At 40.7% G+C, this 27,668-nt stretch overlaps 1 protein-coding gene across 5 annotated transcripts in view; it reads right to left on the bottom strand.

Moving 5' to 3' along the window:
* Window positions 1-27,668, bottom strand: part of RXFP1 (relaxin family peptide receptor 1) — a 97,149-nt gene that overhangs the window by 43,344 nt on the left and 26,137 nt on the right. For 3 of the 5 annotated variants that reach the window (XM_077846506.1, XM_077846505.1, XM_077846504.1), the window contains exons 2-3: window positions 19,088-19,225; window positions 1,167-1,265 (exon numbers count right to left, since the gene is read on the bottom strand). In XM_077846506.1, the coding sequence (XP_077702632.1) occupies window positions 1,167-1,265; window positions 19,088-19,225 (237 nt within the window). Of the gene's footprint in view, window positions 1-1,166; window positions 1,266-19,087; window positions 19,226-27,668 lie in introns of those variants that run through there. The other 2 variants (XM_077846507.1, XM_077846508.1) reach the window with 1 other exon arrangement.

The raw sequence follows: 27,668 nt of genomic DNA, 5'->3' as shown, positions 1-27,668 counted from the left end.
TCCCATTCTCTTTCCCATTCACTGTTGAATTTTTGTCTTATATATTATATTAATGGCTTAAATCTGTTGGTAGTCATATTTCTATTATAAACTGCTGAAAACCCACTTGGGAATAAAGAGATATAAAAATATTCAATTAAAATTTAAGACATGAAAAGACTAATCAAACAACAACAAAAATCTATGTTTTGCAGTAACATGACATAATCCATTAATTTTTTTGTATGATATTAGCAGTTGAATTATGTCTGTTACCTTTTTTCTTTCCCAAAAGGTTTCAGCCTTTCAATGCTCAGTAATTTGGTCTCTGTGAGAAAATGTGAGGCTGAGACAGATTGCTGAGTAGCTTGTGGGTTTACAGAATGGATGCATGCTTCCTTAAATTGGGGCCTGTTAGTATTTTTTTTATTAATCGTATTTGAATACTGAAGATAAAAAAATTAAACATTTTTTAAAAAAAGCTATACTTTACTATTTGTGATAGAACATAAAGGAAAAATTATAGTAAAGGATTCCCCCCCACACACACACTCGCCCACTATTTAACCAAGGTTTTGTAAAGCTAGGATCAAAATGATAACTCTAAAGCACAAATTTACATTTGCATAATTTATTACAATAAACAAAATTTATTTAAAAGGAGCTATTTACAAGATCTTCCTGTTCTAAAATATCACAGCCTGTCCTGAGGTTATACCCTCCCACAGCCCCTTCAGTGTTTTTAGAAATTCTCAGTATGTGACTAAGCATAGCAGGTTATAATTAATGAGGCTTTTTTGTAGTTCTAAAGTAGTTTAGACCTCAGAAGATTTTTCACTTGCAAACACTGAAATGCAAACAGCTTCTCTGCTCTTCTGTTTCTACAGTTTCCTTGGTATCAGAGGCTATAATGACTGTGAAAAAAAAACCCACCATAAAATAGCAACCCTGAGGGACATTAATTGTGTTCACAACAATACCTGGCATGATATATATTGCTTTCAAACTTAAGATCTCTGAGTCACTTTTAAATAAAATTCTCAAATTAAGGCTGCATGTCTAATAGAGTTTGTTTTAGAAAACTATAATTGACCTTTTTAATAAAAATATGTTGGATGTAACTTTTAAAAACATGATATTTTCTTTGAACTCATGGGAAAGGAGACTCAATGCCACTGATTACTTACAGCATTCAGATGTTTGTGCCTCAAAGGGATATGAGGAAGTCATTCTGTAGTAATTGGCAACATACTTGTCAAATTGCAAAGGCCATCCGTTGTTGTCTCCTAAAATAAGTCAGAGAGCAGAAAAGTTCAAGAAAACTGAAATATTCTGGTGTGTTGGGAAAAATAACTCTTTTCTTTAAAGTGAATAAGACAGTCTCAATCTTAGTGAGATAAATATCATCTGGGAGTTTGTTGACAAATGTGAATTTCTGGGTCCCCCCCCACCCCACCTAGAAGCCCTGATTACATAGGTCTGAGATGGGTCTCCAAGTCTCCACTGTGGGCACTATAGGTGATTCTTCAGCAAGTAGTGTTTGTTTGTTCATTTATTCATGAAAGACACACAGAAAGAGGCAGAGACACATTCCCCACAGGGAGCCCGATGAGGGACTCCGGGATCATGACTTGAGCCAAAGGCAGAGGCTCAACCACTGAGCCACCCACATGTCCCAGCAAGTAGAGTTTGAATCACATTTTAAGAGACAGTACTTTCTTAAGTATTGGAATATAGCACACTGTTCATAGTATATTAATTATATTATGGTTAATCTTCTATCATTTAAACTGATGTTGGAGGTGTGTTAACATGGATAGACAGTCATGATTGTTAAAGAAAAGAAGAAGAAAAATAACATGACCAGCATGATTGCATTCCATTTTTTTAAGGGCATCATGGTGTCATGGATGTTTTTAAGGGGAATTATCTTCTGATCGCTTACATATTTTCTCATCTATATTTCCTGATTTTGATATTAAAAGCCTGTATCATTGAAAAAAACCCCACAATAGTAAAAGTCTTTCATTAGGGAGAAAAAATGAAAATAAGTCTTCTTCACAAAATTCCTTATGACCTTTTAGTTATTTTTAAACATAAGAGACAATGAAGCCAATCAGGTGATAGAATGGACAATGAATGGGAATGTAGGCACAACTTCTTTGGAGATCTTTGCAGATGGTACAAACTTTCATCCTACTGGGAAAGTATGGATGTGATCCTTTCCAGAGGTTCTAAATTTTTTTCAGAATGTTGTCAGGATTCTTTAAGGATGCATAAACATATGAGCAGATGATAAAAACTATAAAGTTTATCCTGATTTTAAAAACTAGTATTAAATCTAGCACTGATTTTTTTAAAAAAGATTTTATTTATTTATTTGAAAGGAGAAACAGAAATAGTGACAGAGCTAGCGTGAGAGAGAACAGGAGCAGGGAGGAGAGGGAGGGAGGACGAGGCTCCCTGCTGAGCAGGGAGCCCAAAACAGGGCTCCATCCCAGGACCCTGGATCATACATAGCCCACCAAACCAAAGGCAGGCGCTTAACCTACTGAGCCACTCAGGGGCCCCAAATCTGGCATGAGTTTTACAAATGATTTCTGCCATGGATGTATAATTCAAATCTGAGACTTGAATCCAGACATTACAACTTTGTTCAGTGGCATGGATTTGGTGACATGGTCTTTATCATAACCATGGTTCCAACTCTTATCAGAGGACTTCCAAATTATATCTTCAACCTGCACTTTTTCTACTGTAATAATATGTGATCAGTTTACTATAGGCATCTCAAATTCAATATTTTTAATATGCAACTCATTATATTTTTCCATATAATCTTTGTTACTCCTAAATTCTCTGGATTGGTGAATGGTCCCCACAATGTATCAAGTTGCCCAAAACTGAAAAGTAAGTTTCTGGGAATATGCTCATATCTGATGCAATATGATTTGTAATAATTCCCCCCTTCTCGAAAGGAGAAAAAAATGAGTGGGAAATATCAGGGAGGGAGACAGAACATGAGAGACTCCTAACTCTGGGAAACGAACTAGGGGTGGTGGAAGGGGAGGTGGGCAGGGGGTGGGGGTGACTGGGTGACAAGCACTGAGGGGGGCACTTGATGGGATGAGCACTGGGTGTTATTCTATATGTTGGCAAATTGAACACCGATAAAAAATAAATTTATAAAAAAAAATTCCCCCCTTCTCCAGGTTATTTTTTTATTTTTCCATGCTCATTAACTCCTCCATGAAGACCATCTTTGGAAAAGGAAAGGTATACTAACACAAATGCTATATATAACTTGTAAAATTAGACTTCCTTTTATAAAGAAATCCCACCAAATGCAAAAAATTGGAAAGAAGATTGTTTAAACATTGTGTTTAAAATATTCTCCTTCTGAACCTTGATGTCCTTCGACAGATGCGTGGATAAAGAAGATGTGGTCTATATATACAATGGAATATTACTCAGCCATCAGAAGAGATAAATACCCACCATTTGCTTTGACGTGGATGGAACTAGAGGGTATCATGCTGAATGAAGTAAGTCAATCGGAGGAGGACAATCATCACATGGTTTCACTCATACGGGGAATATAAAAAATTGTGAAAGGAATTATAAGGGAAAGGAGGGAAAATGAGTGGGAAAAATTAGAGAGGGTGACAAAACATGAGAGACTCCTAACTCTCGGAAAGGAACAAAGGGTAGTGGAAGGGGAGGCAGGTGGGGGGATGGGGTAACTGGGTGACGGGCACTGAGGGGGGCACTTGATGGGATGAACACTGGATGTTACACTATATGTTGGCAGATCGAACTTCAATAAAAAAATAAATCTTAAAAATAAAATAAATATTCTCTCTCCTTTAGCATGCTTCATTAGTTTTAAAACTGATCTATTACAGAAGACTTCAAAATAAAAGTAGCAAAGTAATATAATGAGATCTCAGTTCAGAGAGAGAGGAGTGATGGCCCTCCAGCTTACGAACTGCAGACTTTGGCACGAGACCTCAGCTGGGCACCAGTAACTAGGTGGCCAGTAACAATATCCTAGAAATGGCAAAACCCAGCCATCCCCAGCCTTTGACATCATGAGGATGACCTCAGGCAGAGAAACAGGAAGAAGGGGAGGGAATTGGAAAGACTGAGCTTGTACAGCTAAATAGAGACTACAAGTCATTGAGACCCAGGCAGATTTTGTGAAGTTGGCTCCTCCCCTTTCTCTACTGGGTTTAGAATGGCTTTGTTGTTCTTTAGAAGTTGGTAACTCAAATCTCTGTTTTCCAGACCTCGGGCAGCTAGGGTTCTTGTGATAGATAAGTTTCTACCTTTTGGATGCATGCAAGTGAGACTGGAAGTTTGCGGATACCCGTCTTGTGGGTATGTAGTGCAAGTTGGGGCAGTTAGTGCAGTCAGCCTCAGCGTTCAGTTTCACAGGTAAGGAGAGGATTGGGTGCACTAGTGACACACCAGTGACTAGTGGCAACAGCAGCAGATGCTTCTTGATCTTGAGCTTGCAATTATGGTGGTTTGTTTTCCTGCTCCTGACTCCTCTCTCTATAGCCTTTACAGTGATTCCATAAACAGCTTCTTCCCTGTATGAAATCTCTTTTTTTCTTAAGAGCTCCTCCCCACCCCCAAGCTAGAGTGCTTTGTTTCCTCCTCCCAGAGGGGATTGAAGATAACAGACTCTCAAGGATGGAAACATTGGATTGATGATCTGACCTGGTCCGTTTTGAAGATAATGGCAATACTGTCACTATCCGAAAATAGGACTCTCAAAATTTATGGTACACTGTGACAAAGAAGTTACTTAAATGATGTCTTAAGGCTTCCTTACAACATGCCTCTTGGAAGGCTACAGTCTGGCAAAGTGGTTGTTACCATAAATCATTAGAATGAAAATGAGGAATTTCAAGGGTTGTGGATTAGGATAGCTATGGAGATGTCTTGGAGAGATTAAAGCAAGGAAATGGGACAGGCCCAGGGTTTAACATTATCAGTTCGAGAAAGTTTAGAGAACCAGAGAGCTTCCATGACTACTCTAAGGTAATTTTTTTTAAATCTCTGTGATCTCAGGGTTGATGTTACCTCAAATCAGAATCTGATCCAATGGGTTACCAAGGTGACAGTGTAAGCCTAATTCATGTTTTGTTATCTCTTTTAAGTGAACTTTAGGACACTGATTTGGAAGGGAGGAGACCCCCTGAACTGTAATAGGACATTTGAATGTGTAGAGTTGAATTTGAATGCTCCAAATCCTTATCCTATGCAACCGTTCCTGTCAGCAGAAGCAGCTCCCTTCCCTTGTCCCATGAGATTGGCTGTGGTTTGTTGGAGACATGCTGGTTGCTTTACTTGAGGTAAATAACATGTGAGGTCTCTCCAGGCCCCACACGTTGATCCTTCTTTGTCATATCCCAGCCTATCATAATCAGAGTCAGATCCCAGCACACCCCAGAAGCCAAACATTTAGGAAATAAAAAGATCGGCACCATAAGAATTTGCTATTTCATATAAGCAGAAACCCAAGGAAATTGTGTGGGAACATCTTCTGACTGTACTAGACCAGGAGGAGGGACTGTAATTTTGATTGGGCAAAGCTCTTTAATATGGGTTTCTGGATTCAATGCGCTAGCTCAAGCAGTAGTTTGCCAGATTGTTGACCAGAATCCAGACTCAATGTCACCTTGGGCTAAATAAGTTGAGAGAGAAATGCTTATGGGTACTGATTGAGTCACCAAAGGGGTAGATTACGAGGGATATGGCCATGTATTGCAGAGCTGCATTGGATACCATAGATTGGCTTGTCCAACCTCCGTTCAATTCCCCCTCCATCGGTGTTCCTGGAAAGCAGAGACTGAAAAGCTTACGACACTACCTCACATCTCCTATACAGCCAGGATCGGGTGTACTCACACGTTTTGGTTGGTAAAAGAAAGGTAGAGATCACTTTCCTATTGGTGTATCTAAAACAGAGACGTTGTATTAAGAGGCAATTGAGGGATCCCTGGGTGGCGCAGCGGTTTGGCGCCTGCCTTTGGCCCAGGGCGCGATCCTGGAGACCCGGGATCGAGTCCCACGTCGGGCTCCCGGTGCATGGAGCCTGCTTCTCCCTCTGCCTGTGTCTCTGCCTCTCTCTCTCTCTCTCTCTCTGTGACTATCATAAAAAAAAAAAAAAAAAAAAAAAAGAGGCAATTGAAGCAGCGGTAGGGCTATAGGCTATTTGCGTTATCACCAGCTTTGCGGGTGCAAAGAGGTGGTTCTGTTAGCAGCAGGGGCAGCAGAATCAACAGTGGTGGTGTAGCCACTCAGTCTCTGGATTATGGCTTTGTTGGGGTGCTGTTGATTCAATGGCATCAATGGGAGCCTTGCTGTCATCATCCACTCTTCCAGCTTTACTGGGAATTTTGTAAGTATCTAATTTCTGTTCAACAGATCTAGAATGGGTTCTGTTTCATGCATTAAGCCCTGATAGATACAGAGACTATTTGAATTATTGGACTAAAATATGGTTTACATGTGATCGGACATCTACAGCATTTGGGGAGCTCAAGTATAAACTTGTGAGTGAGAACTAAACACTGCATTTTTTCCCTGAAACTCTGAGCTTTCATGTAGTTTAGTTCTGTGACCTCACTACAGAAATGATGACACTTTTCAACATTTCTCTGCATCTATTTGTTTCCTTGGCTGTCAGGTTTTGGTTTATGGCTTTGGCTTGTCCCCCTTTCCTGGTTTGGCTGTGTTTGTTGGCTTTTGGGCAAGTTTTTACTTTTAAAAACTTGGTTCATATCATTAGATATAAGAAAGGAGAATTCTGTGAGAAGGTTTGATTCCTCCATTTTAATAGAGAAGTTGGATGTTAGCACTTAGCACTAAAAGAACTTGTATTTAGCAAATACCTACTAAACTGTAGTAGGGACTTTATTTTGTCTGCATAGCTCTATTCGATCATTATTGTCATTTCCATGTACGGATGGAAAAACTGCTTCTAAGAAGTTTAAGTGAAACATTATTAGAAATTACTAGAGTTAAAATAATAAAATTATTTTCATATTCTCTTTTCTAGACCAAATACATGATTTATCAGTTTGATAGTCTACCTACAGAATTCCAACTTCAGTGTGATATCGGCTTTAAATACCCAGCTATTAAAAACTAAAACTAAATAAATAAATAAAAGGTTTTATTTTTACCAGCTATTACTATCTATTATCTATTTTTCTGTCGTCTATTTCGTTTCCATATTTAGGCTCTTACATCAGATTTGCATGAATTATACAAAAATTCATTTGAATAACAATCAGAAGTAGATATTAACTGGAATTTATGTTCACCACTATTGTAACTTGTGGAATCAGTGAAAGCATTGGAAATCACCAAAGTATTACTAAAAAATTAATTTAATAAAATAAAGTTTCATATTTATGTTATGATTTTTAACACATTTATAAATGTTATAAATAAAACATGTAAGATAAGTAATTTGTGCCTGGATATGTTGAGGTATTGATTATTTTTATAAGCAAGTTTATGGTGTATCTATGGAGCGAGGGTGGCATTCGTGTGCAAAAGTCTGAAGAATTCCTCCTTGCAGGCTGCCAGTGCCTTGTTGGCTTTGCAGGAGGAGAAGGAGGTACACACTCCACGTTCATGTTCCTGTCCCTGACACATCCACCCAGACCTCAGAAAACAGCAATGGATATTGGGTGAAGTGACAGCGTTCCAGAACACAGGGTGTTTCTGTGGTTAGTGTTTCACTGCCACAAGGGAATTTATGAGATCAGGGGGTTGGGGGAGTGCCCGCAGATGTTGATTGTCTCACTCTGGTTCTTAGCAGGCCCTATATTGAAGTGAACTCGTACAAATGAACTATTTCAATTTGTGACACTTTTACCATTAACTGATAGTGTAGTGCTTAAAATCATAGGCTTGGGGCCCTGCACTAATCCTTTGCCCCTTACCATTGCTGGCTATTTTAAGGGGTTCTCTATATATGGCCTTGGTTGCAATATTTTGGTCCAACAAATCCACACAGTGTAGCTATTTATGCTGCTTCTCTTTTCTTTTAAAAAATACTTATTTACTTATTTTAGAGAGAGAGAGAGTGGGGGTGCAGGGAGAGGGTGAGAAAGAATCTCAAGCAGATTGCCTGCTGAGCGTGGAAGCCTACGTGGGACTTGATCCCTGATCCTGAGATCATGACCTGAGCTAAAACCAAGAGCTGGACATTTAACTGACTGAGCCATCCAGGAGCCTTTTCTTTTTCTTAATCCTCCTCCTTTTCTCTCTCTCTCTACCTCATTGTACCTAAACACAACACAGACACACACACACACAGAGTGGAAAAAAAAAAGAGAAAAAAAAAGAGAAAAAAAGGTGATATCAGGATAGATGAGGGGGATTTTAGAATTCAGAAAGAAACAGGACAAACCTGCTTATACTTTCCCAAAATAGAATATATCTTTTCCGGGGGGGGATCTCTTTTTAAACAGCAACATTTTCAAACACACAAGCTTTTTAGTAATTAGCCTTCACCTTTCTTTCTGCCTTCCCAAAGCATTTACTTCTTCCCACCCATAACTTCCTCCCACCAGAAGGCAGGAATATAGAACATAGGAATTGTAGCCAAAATTGGAAAGTTAGCATTTTTAAGAAAACAGCTTAGTAGATGGGTTTCTATATTTTAAATCTTTCATTTTTAAGGACGTGTGGGGGCAGCGAGCAGAATGGTTTTTCATGCTTGAGTAATGATCCCACTGAAGTTTGATTCTCTGATTTCTCTTGAGGCATCACAGGGTAGTATAACAAGCACTGTCCTAAAAGAACATTGTGGTAGGGGTTATGGGTTCCTATGTATTGGTACTACTGCATGAATAGCATTGATGACATATATGCTTACTAAAAAAGAGATTTTTCTAGCTAAAATATGATGTAATGATGCTACTGTTAAAAAGGAGACAGTAGGCCCCAGGTGGTGTCACTGGTGCTAATCCCCATGTTGGCAAACCAAGCCTTAATACCTAACCTAACTAGTCTTAACTGCCCAGGAATGTGATCTTTAACCAGCCAACCTAAAATTTCTGGGTCAGGACTAGGAGGTAATCCGCTGATAAATCTCTTCTATTTCTCTTAGGAGGGCAACATTGCTTAAAACAATGCATTCTTTGTTAATAATTTCCTTTCCTTTTTTTTTTTTTTTGGCTCCCTCTCTGGCTTTAGAAACCCTTCCTTTCTTTTGATTAACAGTTTCTACCTGCTAGCTTGCATGCAGCTTACTTCACGAATAGTTAAATAAAGCCAATTTGACCAATTTATTTAGTTGAATACTTGTTATTTAACACAGTGTGGATACAAATTAATGACATAGACCGAGAAGAGGCTGATGGTGCATGCTGCATGAGCTCAGTAGATACTCGCTGAGTGAATGAAAGAATGAATGAATGAGGCTTTATCCTCAAACACACTTCAGAGAAAACCCAGTCTCTTATTCAACAATAAAATTTGGGAACTGAAGCAGTTTTCAAAAACACAGTTTTCCAGGCTCTTCTACTGGACATTCTGATTTATGTCAGTATGGGGTCTAGGGATCTATATTTTCCACCTGCTGTCACAGGTGAGTCTTAGAACATGTTTTGGGAGAACTGCACTATGAAATTCACCCCAGCCAGCTGGAGCCCTTGCCACATGCAGTGGAGCACAGCTAGATTTAGCAACAGAAAAATCTTGACAATCAGAAGGAGCATGCTTCTTCTCTTTTAGCAAAGTTGCTGTTAATAATGAGTTAAGAGCTCAAATAAGATTAATGCAAGTGATCCTTCATTTAAGGATATTTTGCTTATATCTTTCTTATTACGCTTACTATAGTCTGCTTCATCCCATGCTTATCTACATATGCATTTTATCTCCTTATGAGAGTATAGTGGGAAATAATCTTATAAACTGATGCATTTTTAATATACTTCAGTGACCACAAAGGTAGTTTTAGCATATGTAAAATATGGTATAGGAAATATTAAAATATTATTTCACTTGCACCAAGTATTTGTTATAATTTAGTTATGGAAAAGTGGATTACACATCCATCAGAATTTTGGACAAGGCACCCCCCCCCCATGCTCTCAGATTCTCCTGGCACAGGTGTGGGGTGAGGGGAAGCAGTGGAGGTTCAAGGAATGAGGTCTGGATGCAAATGGGAAAGGTCCAGGTTTCTTGAATGCACTAATTTGTTATGGTGCTATATTAGGCTTTCCTCAAATAGTTTCCTGGGATTCTCCATGAGAAGAGAGCTCCATGGTGAAATATGTTTGGAAATGCTGCATCTTATATTTCCACTTAGGATTGACAATGCATGCTAGTAGGATGAAAGGAGAAGGCAAGCCTTAAAGAAATATCCTGACTTTTGTTAAATTCTTGTTATAAGATGCCATACATTTTGTAAAGTGTTTGCTTTTGCATTTGCACAAGAAAGAGTATGCCTAGATCACTGGTTTTCAAAATGTAGATGCAGGACCAGCAGTATCAGCATCACTTGGGGACTTTGAAGAAGAGCAAATTCTTGAGCATCATTCTAGAGGCAATGAATCAGAAATTGGTGTTGGGGCTGAGCCATCTAGGTTTTAAGAAGCCTACTGAAGTTTGAAAAACCACTGCTCTGCACTCACTAATCACTTTTTAGGTATTCTGAATATGGTAATAAAATTGTGCATAGTGAAGTGAATCATTTCAAAACATTAACAAGTATGATATTCATCTGCTGTGCTTGTTAAAATGCAGATTTCTGGGCTTCCATACTGCCTCCAAGATGAGCATTTCTAGGGGTAGAGTTCAGAACTCTAGCACCTCTCACTAGCCCCCAGGAGACATTGCTGCTGCTGGTTCTCAGAGCTGGCTTCCCAAGAGTTCCCATAAATTTGCAGGAGCCACTTCTGGGTACCTTGGATATTTGGATTTTGAACCAAAAGTTAAGGGACTTGAGTCTGTCTGAGAGGAAGCCAGAACAAGGGAGGGTATAAGAATGCTGTGTTTAAATGGTCTCCTTTTTAATTTTTTAAAATTTTATTTATTTATTTATAAAGATTGTATTTATCCTTTTGACACAGAGAAAGAGCACATGCAGAGGGAGCAAAAGGGAAAGGGAGATGGAGAAGCAGACTCCATCCAGGGCTCCATCCCAGGACCCTGGGAATCAGGACTTGAGCTGAACGCAGCCGCTAAACCTACTGAGCCACCAGGTGTCCCGGTCTCCTTTTTTATTAAAATTAAAGTATAAGTCCTATGGGTTATAGTGTACCTGCTTATTGACTAATGAATGAAGAATTTATAAAGTTTGGATTTATGTAAAGTGGAGCATTCCTGATTCTCGGACATTTACTCAATTCTCAGCACCCATTCTTGGAACATATGGAGAATCTTTGTCTCAGAAAGTAATGATCCCCAAAGTAAAGGTGCCCCGGGTCATTAGAATAAGCCTTTGGATGCTGGCTGGCCATGCAGAATGATTCTCCCAACTAACTATGTGGGATCTCCTTGCATTGAAAATGACAAGAGTAATTTGATTAGCCTCTTTGTAGGCTCTTAAAATCTTTGGAGGCAACTCTGAAGAAATTAAGGGGGGGAGTTGACATCCTGGGCTTATTGTAGAGGAAATTAAGGCCACTAAAGAAACTGTCCATTATAGGAAGAGTTCTTAGATGGAAATTTTTGTGAAGTTAACCCAAACATTGTTAAGCGTGGTTGGATAAACAAACTTGAGGTTAAATTGAGGTTTGTTGAGAAAAGGGGGAAAAAAAAAGAGAAGCAAAGCAAGAATCTCTTGATTATAGAGAACAAACTGATGGCTACCAGAGAGGAGGTGGGTGGATGGATGAAACAGGTGATGGGATTAAGGCGTGCACTTGCTGTGAAGGGGACCAGGTGTTGTAAGGAAGTGTAGGTTCACAGGTGGTATATGCCTGAAACTAATATTATACTCTATGGTAATTAACTGGAATTTAAATAAAAACTTAAAAAAAATAAACTGAGGTTTGTGTGTACAGAAAAGTCAAGGGTTCAGTTACTTCGGTATTTCCAATGCTATTTTGAGAATAAGAAATAGAAAACCAGGTATTTTTGAACACACAATGTATGGTTTTGTATTAATGCATATTCATGACCGATATCACCTTTCCTCTTGCATTACCTTAAAAAAGGTAAGCCACCAACTCTAAATGGAATATTCTAAAATGAGAAAAGCTAAGTTCTACATCAAACTGCCTGGTGTTGCTGTCATTCAGACAGCTGTATAAAAAGCTGTATTTAGGAAATGAAGGAATATTTGGTTTTCTGGAATTTTCAATTCAGGCCCAACGAAAAATTAAAGGAGTCCTTGAATACACTTTAAACATTCTTAAAATCCTTCTACAATGTAAAAATATATATCACCACCATCACACTCATAAATAAATACTGTTTATCTAATTCTCATAGATTAGTAAGTGCCAAGCCAGTGACAGGAACATATTTTGGGGTATTAACGAAGTTTTCCTTCCCTTGAATTTTTTGCATTCTCTGTTCTTTTTCCTACAGCAAGCAGCTAAAATTTTCCACTTTCCTTGCCTGGGGAAAGGACCACGCAGAAGCTTGTAGATAACAAAAGGAGTCAGATTCTTGGCATTTGATCTTCAAAGGCCTATACATGAGCACTGATTCTGAAAAACAAAAAAGGGTGGGCTTTGCCATTCCTACTCTGCACCAGATGCCTGGACCAGAGAGAGAGAGAGAGTAGGAGGGTCCTCTTGTCCTCTCTTTTCCTTTGCAGCAGATTCTGGGGAAACCAGAACCTCTTTACCTTCATTACATCTGCAAAGATGTTATTTCCAAGTAAGATCACATTCTGAGGTTCTAGTGTACAAAATTTTTAGCAGGTACTAACCTACTACACCATTCAAAATGTATTAGAAGAGATTTCTATTTCCCCTGTGGATTATAGAAATACCAACATGGAAAAAGAAGAACAAATGTCTTCATCTTTTTTCCTGTAGACATCCTTTTCCTGTGCTAAAGTGAGGAATGTTCAAGGAAAGAGTCTACAGGAGGGCAGCATCAGAACTTGGGTCTTCATAATAGAGTAATTCAACTTGGCTCCAACAGGGGGATGAGGTTGGGTTAGTGTAACTTCCATGGGGAGCCCTTTTTGTACAACCATCTAAAATACAAAAGAAGGAATGCTAGCAAATTTGTAATCTGGAAATGCAGAGTTCTTTTTAAATAAGCATCTAGAGGTAGTGAATAAATGCCATAGTATCTGACAATTTGATTCTACTTTAATATTTCATTTCTACTACTGAGTAAGCGCACAGTTTAAAATGGACATAAGTGATTTCTACATGAGGGTCCTCACCTTTTTATAATCCAGTTCCCTTGTTATTTACCCAGATGGATTCTCCCAAGTATCTGAGTGTTGTAGCTGCAAAAGTAGAACGTCCCTCTTTTTTTCTGGTTTGTCATTGTTGCAACAAATACTGCTCTAATGATTCCTAAAGACATTTTTTTTGGTCTCTAGCCTGTTTGTATCTGTGATAGTTCAGAGTAGAGATGAAAAATGGGTTAGTGTGATACATAGCAAAAACATGCAAATTGTATGAGAATTATATCAAATGGTGTAACTCAGGGGGAAAAACTGTACATTTCCATATTGAAGTTTATCAGTAAGGATCAAAGTTATAGAAATGGTGCAATTGATTTTGACACGTGTATGTCTACATATGTCTATAAATTCTGTATTGCCCAAATGTTTTAGGGAAAAAGGGATTCTTGTGGATGCAATGGAAAACTTTAAATCATTGCTTTTGTTTGCATTGTGTCCATGAAAAATGTTCAGTAAGTAGATGTGTTATACTTTTTATTCTGAGAAATTTTATTTTATTTTTGTATTCAGTACACTATTCTGTTATTGAGAAATTATTTTTTTAAAGAAAATTGGGAATTCAATAGCTAAATAAGAGTGCTTGTTTCAAAAGCCTGTGATAACACAAAAGTTGTATTTTTTCCCTAAATATATTTAGTTCACATTCCAGTTCAATACATGGGGAATCAGTTTAATTTATTTAATGGTGTTTCATTTTTTTTGATGACTCTGCTAAATTTTATTACTACTATTTTGATTTGACTTACTTTAGTAATTATTATTGGTGTCAATGCTAAATAGCTTGGAAATATTTTTTAGGATGTATTTTGAAAGTTCTAATTAAAAAAATTAAAAAAAAGTTCTAATTAAGGAAAAGTCCCCCCTCCCATTACAAAAAAGATTAAAAAAAATTTTTTTTTCATTTATTTATGGTAGTCACACAGAGAGAGAGAGAGAGGCAGAGACATAGGCAGAGGGAGAAGCAGGCTCCATGCACCGGGAGCCCGACGTGGGATTCGATCCCGGATCTCCAGGATCACGCCCTGGGCCAAAGGCAGGCGCCAAACCGCTGCGCCACCCAGGGATCCCCAAAAAAGATTTTTTTTATCTGGCAATATACTGTTAAGTTGTAAATGATCCCTCTAAAAGTGATTTTTGGCTGTGGGTTTTTCTTTTATTTATATGTTAGGATACTATGTTTTATGTGATTGTAAATATATTTAATGCTGTTTATTCAAATATGCATGAGGTTTACATATTGTGAAAGGAACCAACTTTCTGACTTAATTTAATTAGCAGTAAACAGAATATAAACATGAATATCTTAAAAACGAACAGACGGGGAAACACAAATTATCTGGATACTGTAAAAAGAAAAGAGAAAAAAACCTACGGCTGGTGAAGGGAATTCAGTAATGAGATGCAAGAGAAATAACTGCATTTCATCATTTTTTATCAGCTGGGCCCTAAAGCTGGTGGTAAAATTCTGTTATCCTTCCAGATGTTCCAGTCTACTCATGCATGTCAACGGACCACTGTTGAGGTTTAGACCAGAGTTCTGTGTGTGTGTGTGTGTGTGTGTGTGTGTGTGTATTTCTAGAGGACCGTAACCAATACAGCATCAGTATTTCTTAAGGAAACTAACACATTTGATAACAGTGATAATGGAGTTTGTTAGCGAGTTAGCGTGTTTGCATACCAGGTCGCGAACACCTGTTTCTAGTTCATTTCTACTGTTGCTACTATTTCACAGGCATTCTTCACTTTCTACTCGGTTGGGTGTAGGCCAGTGGTTCTCAAAATGCAGTGTGCATTTTATAGTTTCCAGGGGATTCACAGAACTCCCTGAAGATTTTCTTGAACCTCAGGGTCTATTTGAGCATAAAATACAAGCCACTATTCTGGGATACACAGCCCAAGAGTAGAGTAGGAGTGGCAGGTATCTCCTGAGTGCTACATAGAAATTAAAAGCAATTGCTTGTTTTTTTTTTTTTTTCTTTTCCTTTGGAGGTAAAGATATTAAAATCTGTTTAACAACCAGTTCATAGGGGATCCCTGGATGGCTCAGAGGTTTAGTGCCGACTTCCTCCAGGGCGTGATCCTGGAGACTCAAGATCAAGTCCCACATCAGGCTTCCTGCATGGAGCCTGCTTCTCCCTCTACCTGCGTCTCTGCTCTTTCTCTGTGTCTCTCATGAATCAATAAATAAAATCTTAAAAAAAAAACAAACCCAAGAACAACCAGTTTATAAACCTAATGGGGTGAGCTAAATAATAATCAAAATCTAATTTATGAATATCATGATGGAAAGAGAAAAGAATAGAGGAAAAGACAAGCATAAAATATAAAGGGAAGTTGGGAGAGAGTAAAAAAAGAGATGGTGACAGTTAGGGGGGCAGAATGGAAGTGAGGAGACCCATGGAAATGATGAGATGAAAGAGAGAGAATGGGCCTCAGATCCACAGTGGAAAAAACACTGGGAGGGAGAAAAAGTCAAAGAGGTAGCAAAAAGAAGAAATCACGATGGACGGATCCATCTCTAAACCGATTTTTGTTCCAATTGGTATTGTTTCACAAGAGTTAAGCCCATGCTTGTCATCAGAATTCAAATTCTAAGTGTAAAGAAATACACCTTAGTATTTTCCCTGTTATATTCTATTAAAATTCACCAGGATAATTAACCAGGATAACTAACACAGTTAAATTCCAAATATACAAATCTACACAGTTTATTTTTTCCCCTCTCCTCAAATAAACTATAATTACATTTTCGGGAGATGTGGGAAAGCTTACCCACCCCCTGACTATCGCATAATCAATAGGATACACGTGCATACACACCCATGCACACACATATCTGTTATATAAATATATAACTACAAGAGTATGGAAAAATGTCATTTCTTCATATATGAGCTCCCATTTCAGTAAATAAAGAGACAAACCATGGTTCCTAGAAATTTTAAAATTATTTATCAGACAGGACTTTCTAAAGTCACCAGGTGGGGACTCTGAGTCACTGAGAGGTCTGTAGGAAGAGCAATGATAATACCAACGGGGGTAGACTTTGCAGAAGTGGCTGCAGTTGCTGGCTTCCCTCTGCCCGGGCCCCTCGCAGTGTGACTTTGCGGTCCCTCTCAGCAGGAGGGAGGGGCCACTTCACCTCTGGAAGCAGGGCTGGCCTTGCGACTGGCTTGCACAGGGACATGGGGCGAGTGTGCCATTTTTGAGTTTAGGCTTCAAGAGGCCTTGTACGCTTCCAGGTCACTCCTGGGTGCCGTGTCCCTACCATGAGAACAAGCTTGGCTTAGGCCACTGAGGACCAGAGCTGAGTCACCCTGATTGTCTCAGCCGGGCCCCCAGGCCTGACGACAAAGCTGATCCACAGGTAACCGCAGGTGCATGAGAAGGTCCAACTGAGCTGAGAACTGCCGGGCTGTGCCCAGCCCGGGTTGTTGACCCACAGAATTGCGAGCCACATAAATGATTGCTTCTTATGTCACTAAGTTTGAGATCATAACAGCTCGCTGACACCTGTTACCGCATGGCATGCTAAGTATGCGTCAACTACTGGGCTAAGCGCCTTAGATACAGTATCTCAGTGAATCTTTTTAAGACCACGTGGCCACAGATACTTTTATTATTCTCATTTCCCAGAGAAGAAGAAGACAAGACATTTTTACCCTCTTCATGGCCAGAATTGAGGTCCCGATCTCCCCAGCCTGACCTCTGCGCTCCAATGCCACAGTGCCTCCCTCCGAATTTGCTGGTTGGCCAATCTGAGAAACTTGAGTAACTAAGGATTATCACTTATCACTTTGAGGATTGTTACCTTTGTTACTTGAATTCTTTGAATTTAGCACTAGAGCAAGAGCTCCCCAGTTTTTTTTTTTTTTTTTTCTTTTCACGGAGTAACTACTTTTGGTGGCGAATTTCCTTTGCCACCAAGTTTTTTCCTGCTTCCTGTCAACATTTCAGTTGGTGGGAAGCTCTCAAGCCACCGATCTGAACTACTCCAAGCTGGAGGGGGAAGTGGCTGGCAGTGGGCCGAACACTTGATTCTTTGTGTGTGTGTGTGTTTAAATTTGTGCAGTATTCAAGTATTTTATACATACATAAAAGAAGAGGGATCCCTGGGTGGCGCAGCGGTTTAGCGCCTGCCTTTGGCCCAGGGCGCAATCCTGGAGACCCGGGATCGAGTCCCACCTCAGGCTCCCGGTGCATGGAGCCTGCTTCTCCCTCTGCCTGTGTCTCTGCCTCTCTCTCTCTCTCTCTGTGACTATCATAAATAAATAAAAAATTAAAAAAAAAGAAGAAAACATATATGAGTAGTCATCCGAATCAAAGGTGATGGCAGCTTAAGCTCACCAGTTTCGGTGTGTACTGTTGAGTTCACCACCACCACCTAGAGACAAGGTTCTGAACCAAGAAGTGTTAATTCCTTCCAAGTGGTGCCTTAAAATGTGTCTAATACTTGAGGGAGGGAAAACAGGCAAGTCCTGTTCAGCATATAATTTAAGCAGCACTTTAGATGGTTATGCATGTTTTTGTCGTCCCCCAAATAGTACCTTCTTTCCCCATGGGTGAGAAATCTCATTATTTTTTACATTATTAACCAAAGCTCATTTTCCTAGCAAGTCAAATCCAGCCAATGGAAGTTCTCTTACAAATTTGTGTTTTCGAGGCTTCAGAAATTTGAACAAAATTCTCACTGAAACCGAGTTTTTCAGGTATTTCGGTGGGCTGGAAGCCCCACGTGGCTTCCAGGGATTCTAGGTAGGATTGTTGGTTAAGTAATAGGCAAGCTGGACTTACTGCCTGTTCTCTTCTAGGGGGTCTCATTTGCCCTTAGAAAAGGAGCAAGCAAACGATGAGAAGGGGCAATAGCTGTTAACACTTAGGTAGTACCTGCTGTATGCCTCCCGTCTCCTAATCCCTTACATTAATGTTCCCAAATTCTCTTGCTGTGGGGACAACTTCCAAACCCCTTTCTAACATGAGGAAACCGAGGCAGAGAGCGGCTCAGGCGCATCCTCCAGACCACAGCCGTGGTTCCGGGGGTGCCGGGTTCGAGCCCCGCAGGCAGGCTCCAGGCCGCGGGTCTCCCTTTCCGTCCGCGCCGCGCGTTCCGCCTGGAGGAGCCGACGGGCGGCCCGTGGGCGGGTCACGCGGTGTCACGGGCCCCACCGTCCTGCGACCCCGCCTGCGCCAACACGCGGCCAGAACCGGCAGCTGGGGCTCAGGAAGGGGATGCGGGTCCCTGGGCCCGGGGGGTTTCCGTCTCCATTCCCGGCCCCTGCAGCCTCACCTGCCCTGGTCCCCGGAGGCTTCCCCGCCCCCGCAGCCTCCGCAGCCTCACCTGCCCTGGTCTCCGCAGTCTCCTCCCCCTGCAGCCTCCGCAGCCTCACCTGTCCTGGTCCCCGGAGGCCTCCCCCCACCCCCTCCCGCGGCCTCCGCAGCCTCACCTGTCCTGGTCCCCAGAGGCCTCCCCCCACCCCCTCCCGCAGCCTCCGCAGCCTCACCTGCCCTGGTCCCCGCGGCCTCCCCCCACCCCCCGCAGCCTCCGCAGCCTCACCTGCCCTGGTCCCCACAGCCTCCTCCCCCCGCAGCCTCTGCAGCCTCACTTGCCCTGGTCCCTGGAGGCTCCCCACCCCTGCAGCCTCCGCAGCCTCACCTGCCCTGGTCCCCGCGGCCGCCCCCCCCCGCGGCCCCACTCACCGCAGTTGTCCTCGTCGGCCTGGTTGCCGCAGTCGTCCACGCCGTTGCAGTGCAGCAGCTGCGGCAGGCACCGGGTGGTGTTCCCGCAGGGGAAGAAGCCCAGCGAGCACCGGGCATGCTGGCCGCCCCCGGGAGCCCCTGGCGAGGAACCGGGAGCGCAGGTGAAGGCGCGGCCGTGCCCCCGCCCCCGCGGCCCCCGCCCCTCCCCCGCGGCCCCCTCGCCTCCTGGCCGGACACCGGCGCCTTCCCAGGCCTCGAGCGCGTGGGGAGGCCTTTCCCGGGCCCGAAGACCCAGGGCGCCCCTGCCCGGGCGTTGGCGGTGGCAGGCGCCCCCCCTCCCATGCCCCAACCAGCCCCCCTCTTCCTCTGGAACGTCCGCCGTCCTTGCCAGCCAGCTCCGTCCCCTTCCCCTTCCCATGGCTTTAAAGGTCAGGAATGGAGGGGATCCTGCTAGAGCGAGGCTGGGCTGCCCCCGCGCAGGAGGCCCGGGGGTGGGGGTGTGGGGGGGTGTGGGGGTGTGGGGGAGGGATGGGGGGTGTGGGAGGGATGGGGGGTGTGGGGGTGTGGGGGGGGTGTGGGAGGGATGGGGGTGTGGGGGTGTGGGGGTGTGTGTGGGTGTGTCGGGGTGGGGGTGGGGGGCGCAGGCCTGGCCCCCGAGCCCGCAGCTCCCGGCCTTGCCGTGGCCCCTCCGCCCAGTGCCGGGCACGTAAGGGCCCTCGGGGCCTTCTCTGGCTCAATAACTGACTTCCTTTTAGGGCCGAGTCGAGGCCCTTTGCCTGCATGTAGCCGCCGAGGGGCATCTTGATTGCTCCCAACCGGGCAGCGATGACCACAGGCGCCGCAGACGTCCATCCGCAGGCAGGCTTTTGCGTGGGTATAAGGGAACTGTGCCGGTTTGAAACCTCAGATTTATATGGACTTTAAAGATTATTGGAGACTCCAAATGTGATTCCGTTGTGTATTATCCTTATCAAGTCTGCACACGCTTGGAACTTTCCAGAATATTGTCGATTATGAGAAACAAGAACAGAGCACTTTGAACGGTCAATAGCATTTGTTATATAAAAATGTATTTGTGATCTGTCGTCAAGACATGACAAGAATAAAAGTGATTATTTGCTCTGTAAGATGTAGCAGGGCGTTTTTATAACAGGGCAAGCGACGTTTTATAGAGAAGAAATCTAGCTATGTCAGGTTTTGACGGTACTTGGCTGTTCCAGAACACATCATTTGAGGAAGGAAATAGTTAAATCTACATAATAATGAGCTATGTTGAATCAGTGTTCTCGCTTGTGAAATTATTTTAAAATGATCCATATTTTTTTTCAATAAATTGATTGGAATGAAGTCAAAGGAATTGTATACTTTTGTGTACAGGATGCCACTGTTAGAACATCACGCATTTCAGAGACCTCAGGGTATATACAATAAAATAAAATAAAATAAAATAAAATAAAATAAAATAAAATAAAATAAAATAAAATATAAAATAAGGTTAATCTGTGTTGATACTGACTTTTGATACCTTTATTAACTTTTTAAGAACAAACTTTAAAAATCAAGGGTTTCAGGGGACTCTGTCTGCCTCAGTCCGTAGAGCATGACACCCTTGATCAGGGGGTTCATCAGTTCTGGCCCCTCATTGGATAGATAGCTTACTCAAAAAAATAAAAATGGAGGGTTTCAGAAAAATTCTTTGATGAATTGTCAGCCTTCAGCCACAGTTACTGTTTGAAGATGTTTTAACTAGACACACCTGCCTGTGTTTCCATGCTGCTGGTTTGAAAATTCTTCTCGAGTAACTTATTTTTATGGACATTATGCTTTCATGTTGTATCTTTTAAGTTTATGTATAGAAGCAGCTACAGTTCTTCAATGATTATGTCATGAAATTAGTCCTACATTTTCATAATGGTATGATTCAAAGATATATTAAAGTCTTAAATAGTGATACTTTAAAAATAGCTTTATTTTGAGATGATCTCAAAGTTGCAAATATAGTATAAAGGATGATTTTTTTTTCCCCCTGAATCATTTGAGAGTAAGTTCCTGACCAGATGCTCCATCACCCCTAAAAACTTTGGTTGTGTTTTTTCTATAAACAAGGACATTCTCCTACATAACCCCACTCAGAACCATCAAAATCAGGAAATTAACATCAATGCTTTACTACTATTTCAACCTCAGAATCCATTCACATTTTGTGTTGCTCAAGAGTCCTTCATAGTAAAAGGATCTACTTCATAAACTTTGCGTTCAATTGTCACATTTCTTTAGTTTCTTTTGATCTGGAATAGTTTCTTAGATGATAGAGTTAAGGGGCCTGTAAGTGATGATTATAGGAAAATTTTGTGGAGGTTGATATTATGCCACCCCAAAATATGCCACTTTGGCATAAGTATTATTTTAAACTAAAGACGGTTAAAAAAAATAAAAGCAAATATAGGAAGAGCTCTCCACCCTCCCCCCATCCGCCTAAAAGCAGGGCATCAGTTTCCCTTTGTGAAGGTGTCTTCCTCTTCCCTCCATATGAGGGAGATGTCACTGGAGATGGAAAGTTGGCACCAAGGTGAGTCTGCACAAACAAACCTTACTAAAATAACCCCTTTCTTCCCTCTCAGGATTAAAATCTTAGGGGTTTCAATAAAACATTTTTTGCAGGCTAAGTTCCTAGTGGTTTATCATGAAAGGAATAAAATTTAGCTTTTACTTTTTGACAGACCTTGACAGAAATGCACAAGCACTTAGAATTTTGTCAAGGGAACTCATGAAAACGCCAACTCAGTGAAATTATAACCCTCCTTCTGTAACAATCTGAAAGGTTAATATGGAAAATTTTAATGTGGTTGCTCTGAAGTTAATGCCTTAAGGGCATCTCTGGTCAGTTAAATTTAAAATAAAGTAGGAGAGTCTAATTGGTACATTTCATGAAAATGTTTATTGTGTTTCTGTACAGCTATGACTTGCGTAAGCATTAAGGTAAGTTTCATCAGATTCTATAGCTTATTTCCAGTACTTAAAAATCCTTTTTACAATCTATGGAAGATATGCAGTATTCTATTTTCTCAGATAATTACAGCATCAAAAGTATAGGGAGTTTACTAAATACCTTTTTAGGGAGTAAAATAAACACACATGCACAAACACATGCACACAAGCCAGACCCAAACACACAAACTTTCTCTACATTCAGTCCATTTACCTTATTTTATTATCTTTTAAAAAATTATTTATTTATTTAAAAGAGAGATAGCAGGAGCACAGAGGGAGAAGCAGACTGCTTGTTGAGCAGAGAGCCTGGCTCGGGCTTGATCCCAGGACACTGAGATTGTGACTTGAGCCGAAGGTAGGTGCTTAACCCACTGAGCGACCCAGGTGCCCAGAGTCCATTTATTTTAAAAGATAGATAATTTCTATCTTAAGTGATGACCTCCAATTAATATTTAAGGTTCTTTAAAAACAAAACAAAAATACCAGTCGTAGCAGAGGATTGTTAAATATGTGGGGCAATTTCAGAACTATATATTCACATATATATGTTGAACAATAGCCAGTATAATTTGATCTCATTTACACAATATAAGGGCTGTATAATACTTGTGTTTATAAAATGCTGATGTGGTCACAACAAACTGTCAACAGTGGTCATCTTTGGGAAAGGGGACCAATAATTGCAGGACAAAGGGGAAATTTCACTCTGCAATTTATATCTTTAAGAGAATCTGGACTTGTTTTTTAAAAGCGACTATTCCTTTAATAATAAGAAAATAATCTGAAGTTATTTACAGGAATTCAAATGTGTAGAAACTTGGCTTCTCAGCTTTAGATTAAACATCTCATTTGTAATAGTGGTTAGCTCTTTTTAGACCTTTTGAGACAAGGTAGTATAAGGTCAGTGGTTCTCAGTCACGGATGATTTGTTTCCTGCACTTTGGGGTACAAGTGGCAAAGTCTGGAGACATTTTTCATTGTCACGACTTGGCAGGGTGGGGGGGGGCGGGAAGGGGTGCCATTGGCATCTAATAGGTAGAGTCCAGAGATGCTGCTAATCATCTCCCGAAGCGCAGGAAAGCTCCCTCAAACAAATATTTATCTGCCCTAATGTCAGTAGTGCCCAGGGTGAGAAGCCCAGGGCTCGGCATTGGTGAAGAATCAATGGGAAAGCACTCCATGCCAGCAGACTAACATAGGAATTCACTTGCAGGACGGGCAATCAATTAATTAATACTCAGTGGCCGTTTATCTTCTAGTGGAGACTCTCCAATGGATTTTAAGAGATTTTAGAGGTGGATGGACATTACCAAATGGAGGGACTAGTGCAGCTGCTGTGTCTCTGGAAAGGTTGTGATTGCTGTTGTTTTGACAGTTGGGAGAGAGGCCATACCTTGTTATGTCCACCAATGCCAGGGCAGTTAGAAGGAATAAATTCTTGACTACAAGGATTATTAAACAATGGACTGGGTTACTAAGACAATCTCTGGAGGTTTTGAAAAATTGGATAGATAATTTAAGTATATTCTGCCAAAAGTAAAAGAATCAGCCACAGAATATTTTCGGGCTTCTTGAACTAGTTCCATGAATCTATGAATAACAAAACAGATGTTTAGAAGAAGGTATTATTCAAAAGAACATTTTTAGATGTGTGCGCTCTGTATACATTAAAAAATATTGAAAAAAATTCCATCATCTATACAGCAGCCAAAATAAATTCATTTGTCCTGACAAAATCCAGGTACTCAACAACTCTTAATGATATTGCCTCAACCCAGGTTCCCATTTTAAATATTTTATTATGATCTTTCTCAAAACTTACACTGCTCCAGATAAACTAAACTTAGTTTCCCAAGAATTAGGTGAATTCTTTCTCTTTCTCTAGGTGAATGGGATTTAGAACACACTTACTGTGGGGTGCCTGGGTGGCACAGTCAGTTAAGCGTCTGGCTCTTGATTTTTGCTCAGGTCTTGATCTCAGGGTTGTGAGATTGAGTCCTGCCAAGGCTCTGTGCTGGGTGTGGAGGCTGCTTGGGATTCTCTCTCTCCTCCTCCCTCTGCCCCTTCTCCCCACCACTCCCCACCCTTGCTTATCCGCATGTGCATGCTCTCTCTTTAAAAAAAAAAAAAGATTACTTGTTGTGATGAGCACTGAGTGATGTAAAGGATTGTTGAATCATTATATTGTACACCTGACAGTAATATAACACTATATGTTAATTATACTTGAATAAAAAATATATATACTTGAATAAAAAAATACAACACCCTTCTCCCAATAAAAACAAACCATCATTCCAACAACAACAATAAAGAATTATGACTTTATTGCTGCCTGTCTTGATTCCAGTCTGACTTAAGGCCTCACACAGAACTGACCCAGGGACAGACTATTTGCAGTCCCCAAATGTGTCGTGCACGTTGCTGTTTCCTACCAACAAAATGGCAGTAAATAGGCAGTGAGTTTTCCTTATTTACCTGCCAATATTCCATAATTTCTTTAGGATTCGTGTATCACCTTCCTCTGAAAGCTTCTATTTCTTCTTTAGGCTGGATTGTGTACCTCTTCTCTGTTTTCTTAGCATCCTGTACCTGTCTCATTTCAACAGCCCCCTGTTGCACTATATTGCAGTTGTGGTCCACATATGTCCCTTCTGTCAGCATTCTGGAGGCAGAGAGACTGTGTCTCAAATCACAGTCATATTCCCTGTGCTTAGCATGAGGGTATAAGATGGCAATAAATACTTATGAAGGAATGAAGGAATAAGTGAATGAATGAGAATGAAAGATATGTGGTGAATTGAATCAACTGGCGATGGACCGAATTTTCATTAGCACTTTCTCACCAGCTTAATAGTTCATGCCCCATTTCACTCATACCCTCCCTCTGTATCATTAGCCTCAGAGAACATAAGAACATGCCATTAAAAATAACTTCCCATAAAGACCAAGATAAAAGTACCTAGAAAAACTAGGCAAAATACGTTTCGTTTTATTAAGCTCATGTTTTTCATTAAATTTGATCTGATATCTGAAAATCTTGACTTATATGGCAACTTATTAGATATATCTCCCGAGGCCAGAGAAACAAAAGCAAAAATGAACTATTGGGACTTCATCAAGATAAAAACTTCTGCACAAGAAAGGAAAAAGTCAACAAAACTAAAAGGCAACCTATGGAATGGGAGAAGATATTTGCAAATGACATATCTGATAAAGGGCTTGTATCCAAAATATATAGAGAACTTATCAAACTGAACACAAAACAAAGAAGCCAGTTAAAAGGTGGGCAGAAGACATGAATGGACATTCTTCCAAAGAGAACATTCAGATAGCCAACAGACACATGGAAAGACGCCGAACATCACTCATCATTGGGAAATACACCTCAAAATTACAATGAAATATCACCTCACACCCGTCAGAAGAGCTAAACTTAAGAACACAGGAAATAATGGGGTGTTGGTGAGAATGGAGAGAAAGAGGAACCCTCTTGCGCTGCTCGTGGGAATGCAAACTGGTGCATGCATTCTGGAAAACAATATAGAGTTTCCTCAAAAAGTTAAAAATAGGACTAACTTATGATCCAGCAATCACACCACTAGATATTTACCCAAAGAAGACAGAAATACTGATTTGACGAAATATATGCATCCCAAAGTTTATAGCAGCATTATTAACAATAACCAAATTATGGAAAGAGCCCAAATGTCCACCAACTGAAGGAATGGATAAAGAAGATGTGGTATATATAAAACATGGAATATTGCTCAGCCATCAAAAATAATGAAATCTTGCCATTTGCAACAACGTGGATGGAGCTAGAGAGTATTATTATGCTAAGCAAAATAAGTCAGTCAGAGAAAGACAAATTCCATATGATTTCACTCATGTAGAATTTAAGAAACAGAACAAATGAACATGGGGGAAAAAAGAAGAGGCAAAACAAGAAACAGATTTAACTATAGAGAACAAATTGATGGTTACCAAGGGGAGGTGGGAGGCGCTTAGAAGGGGATGGGTTAAACAGGTGATGGGGACTAAGGGGAGCTTGTTGTGATGAGCACTGGTGTGTATGTAAGTGATAAATTGCTAAATTCTATACCTGAAACTAATATTACACTATGTTAACAAACTGGAATTTAAATAAAAACTTGGAGAAAGAAAAAAAATCTTGGCTTATTTGTGGGGTCTTAGAACTTGGTGGGATAAAGTTTGAAAATAGTGGCTGAAGTTTTTTCTTTCCTGAAATTTTTTTGTTGCGTGCGCTCTTCACTTATTTCAGTGATATTCATTGTTTCATGAGGTGGGAAAGTACAGCTGAAAACCAAGAAATACAACACTACTGGAATTAACTTATAAACTTTTAGATGAAGCATTATTATTGAAAGCCTGGATTTCCATTGCAAGAACCAGACATTTTTTTTTTAAAGATTTGTTTAAGAGAGAAAGAGAGAGAGAGAGAGAGAGAGAGAGCACATATGGTAGGAGGGGCAGAGGAAGAGGGATAGAAAGAATCTCAAGCAGACTCAGTGCTGAGTGCAGAGCTGGTGGTGGGGCTTGATCCTATGACACTGAGATCAGGACCTGAGCCAGAACCAACAGTGGGATGTTTAACTGACTGAGCCACCCGGTGCCCCTGTAAGAGCCAAAATTTTGAGGAGAGAATGTTTCTTTTTCTTTCAGCTCCAAAGTCTGATTTGTGTGGAACTTAGAACATAAAGTTTATAATAAACCACGGAGTGAGAGAGGATATGTGATGGTTAGTTTTATGTGTTTACTTGGCTAGGCTCTGGTACCCAGTTTTTCATTCCAATACTAACCTGGGCATTACTGTGAAGGCATTTTGTAAATGTGATTAACATCCACAATCACTTTAAGTAAGGAAGATTACACTTGATAACGTGGGTGGGCCTCATCCAATCAGTTGAAGACTTTAAGAGCAGAAATTGAGGTTTCTCTGAGGAAGAAATTCTGTGGACCACAGCATCAGCTCCTTCCCAAGAGTTTCTAGCCCTATAGATTTCAGACTTGCCTAGACATACCCCACAACTGAGTAAGCCAATTTACTGAGATAAATCACTATATTTATCTATCTATGCATGTATATGCATACACACGTACATATATGAGCATATATGCAAATAATATAAATATAAACAATCATATGTATGTATGCCTGTGTGTGTGTGTGTGTGTGTGTATATATATATATAGAGAGAGAGAGAGAGAGAGAGAGATTTAAAAAAGCGCACGTATCCTATTGCTTCTTTTTCTCTGGTAGAAACTTGACTGATTTAGCATATGATAAGGCAATTTTCCTGTCTCCCAAAGGTAAAGAATTCATCAGAAGGCAGAAGAAAAGGTATTGGAGGAATGCCTCCCATTCCCCTGGGCTGGGACCAAACAATCTGGAGGGAAGAGCAAAAAGTAGTAGGAAATTGTGCCCTGGATGAGTAAAGAGATCACAAACTTCAATGACCTTCTTCACCCTTCACCACATGGTTTAGCCATGGTAGAATAAAAAAGAGATGTGGCGTATGTAAGGACAGAGACCCGAGGGCTCCTTTTTTACACTCTCTTATTTTAT

This window comes from Canis aureus, chromosome 13, assembly GCF_053574225.1.
Source record: "Canis aureus isolate CA01 chromosome 13, VMU_Caureus_v.1.0, whole genome shotgun sequence".
In the NCBI taxonomy this organism is placed as follows: domain Eukaryota; kingdom Metazoa; phylum Chordata; class Mammalia; order Carnivora; family Canidae; genus Canis; species Canis aureus.
Note: the sequence above shows the minus strand (reverse complement) of the source record. Positions and strands in the feature narration are given on the sequence as shown.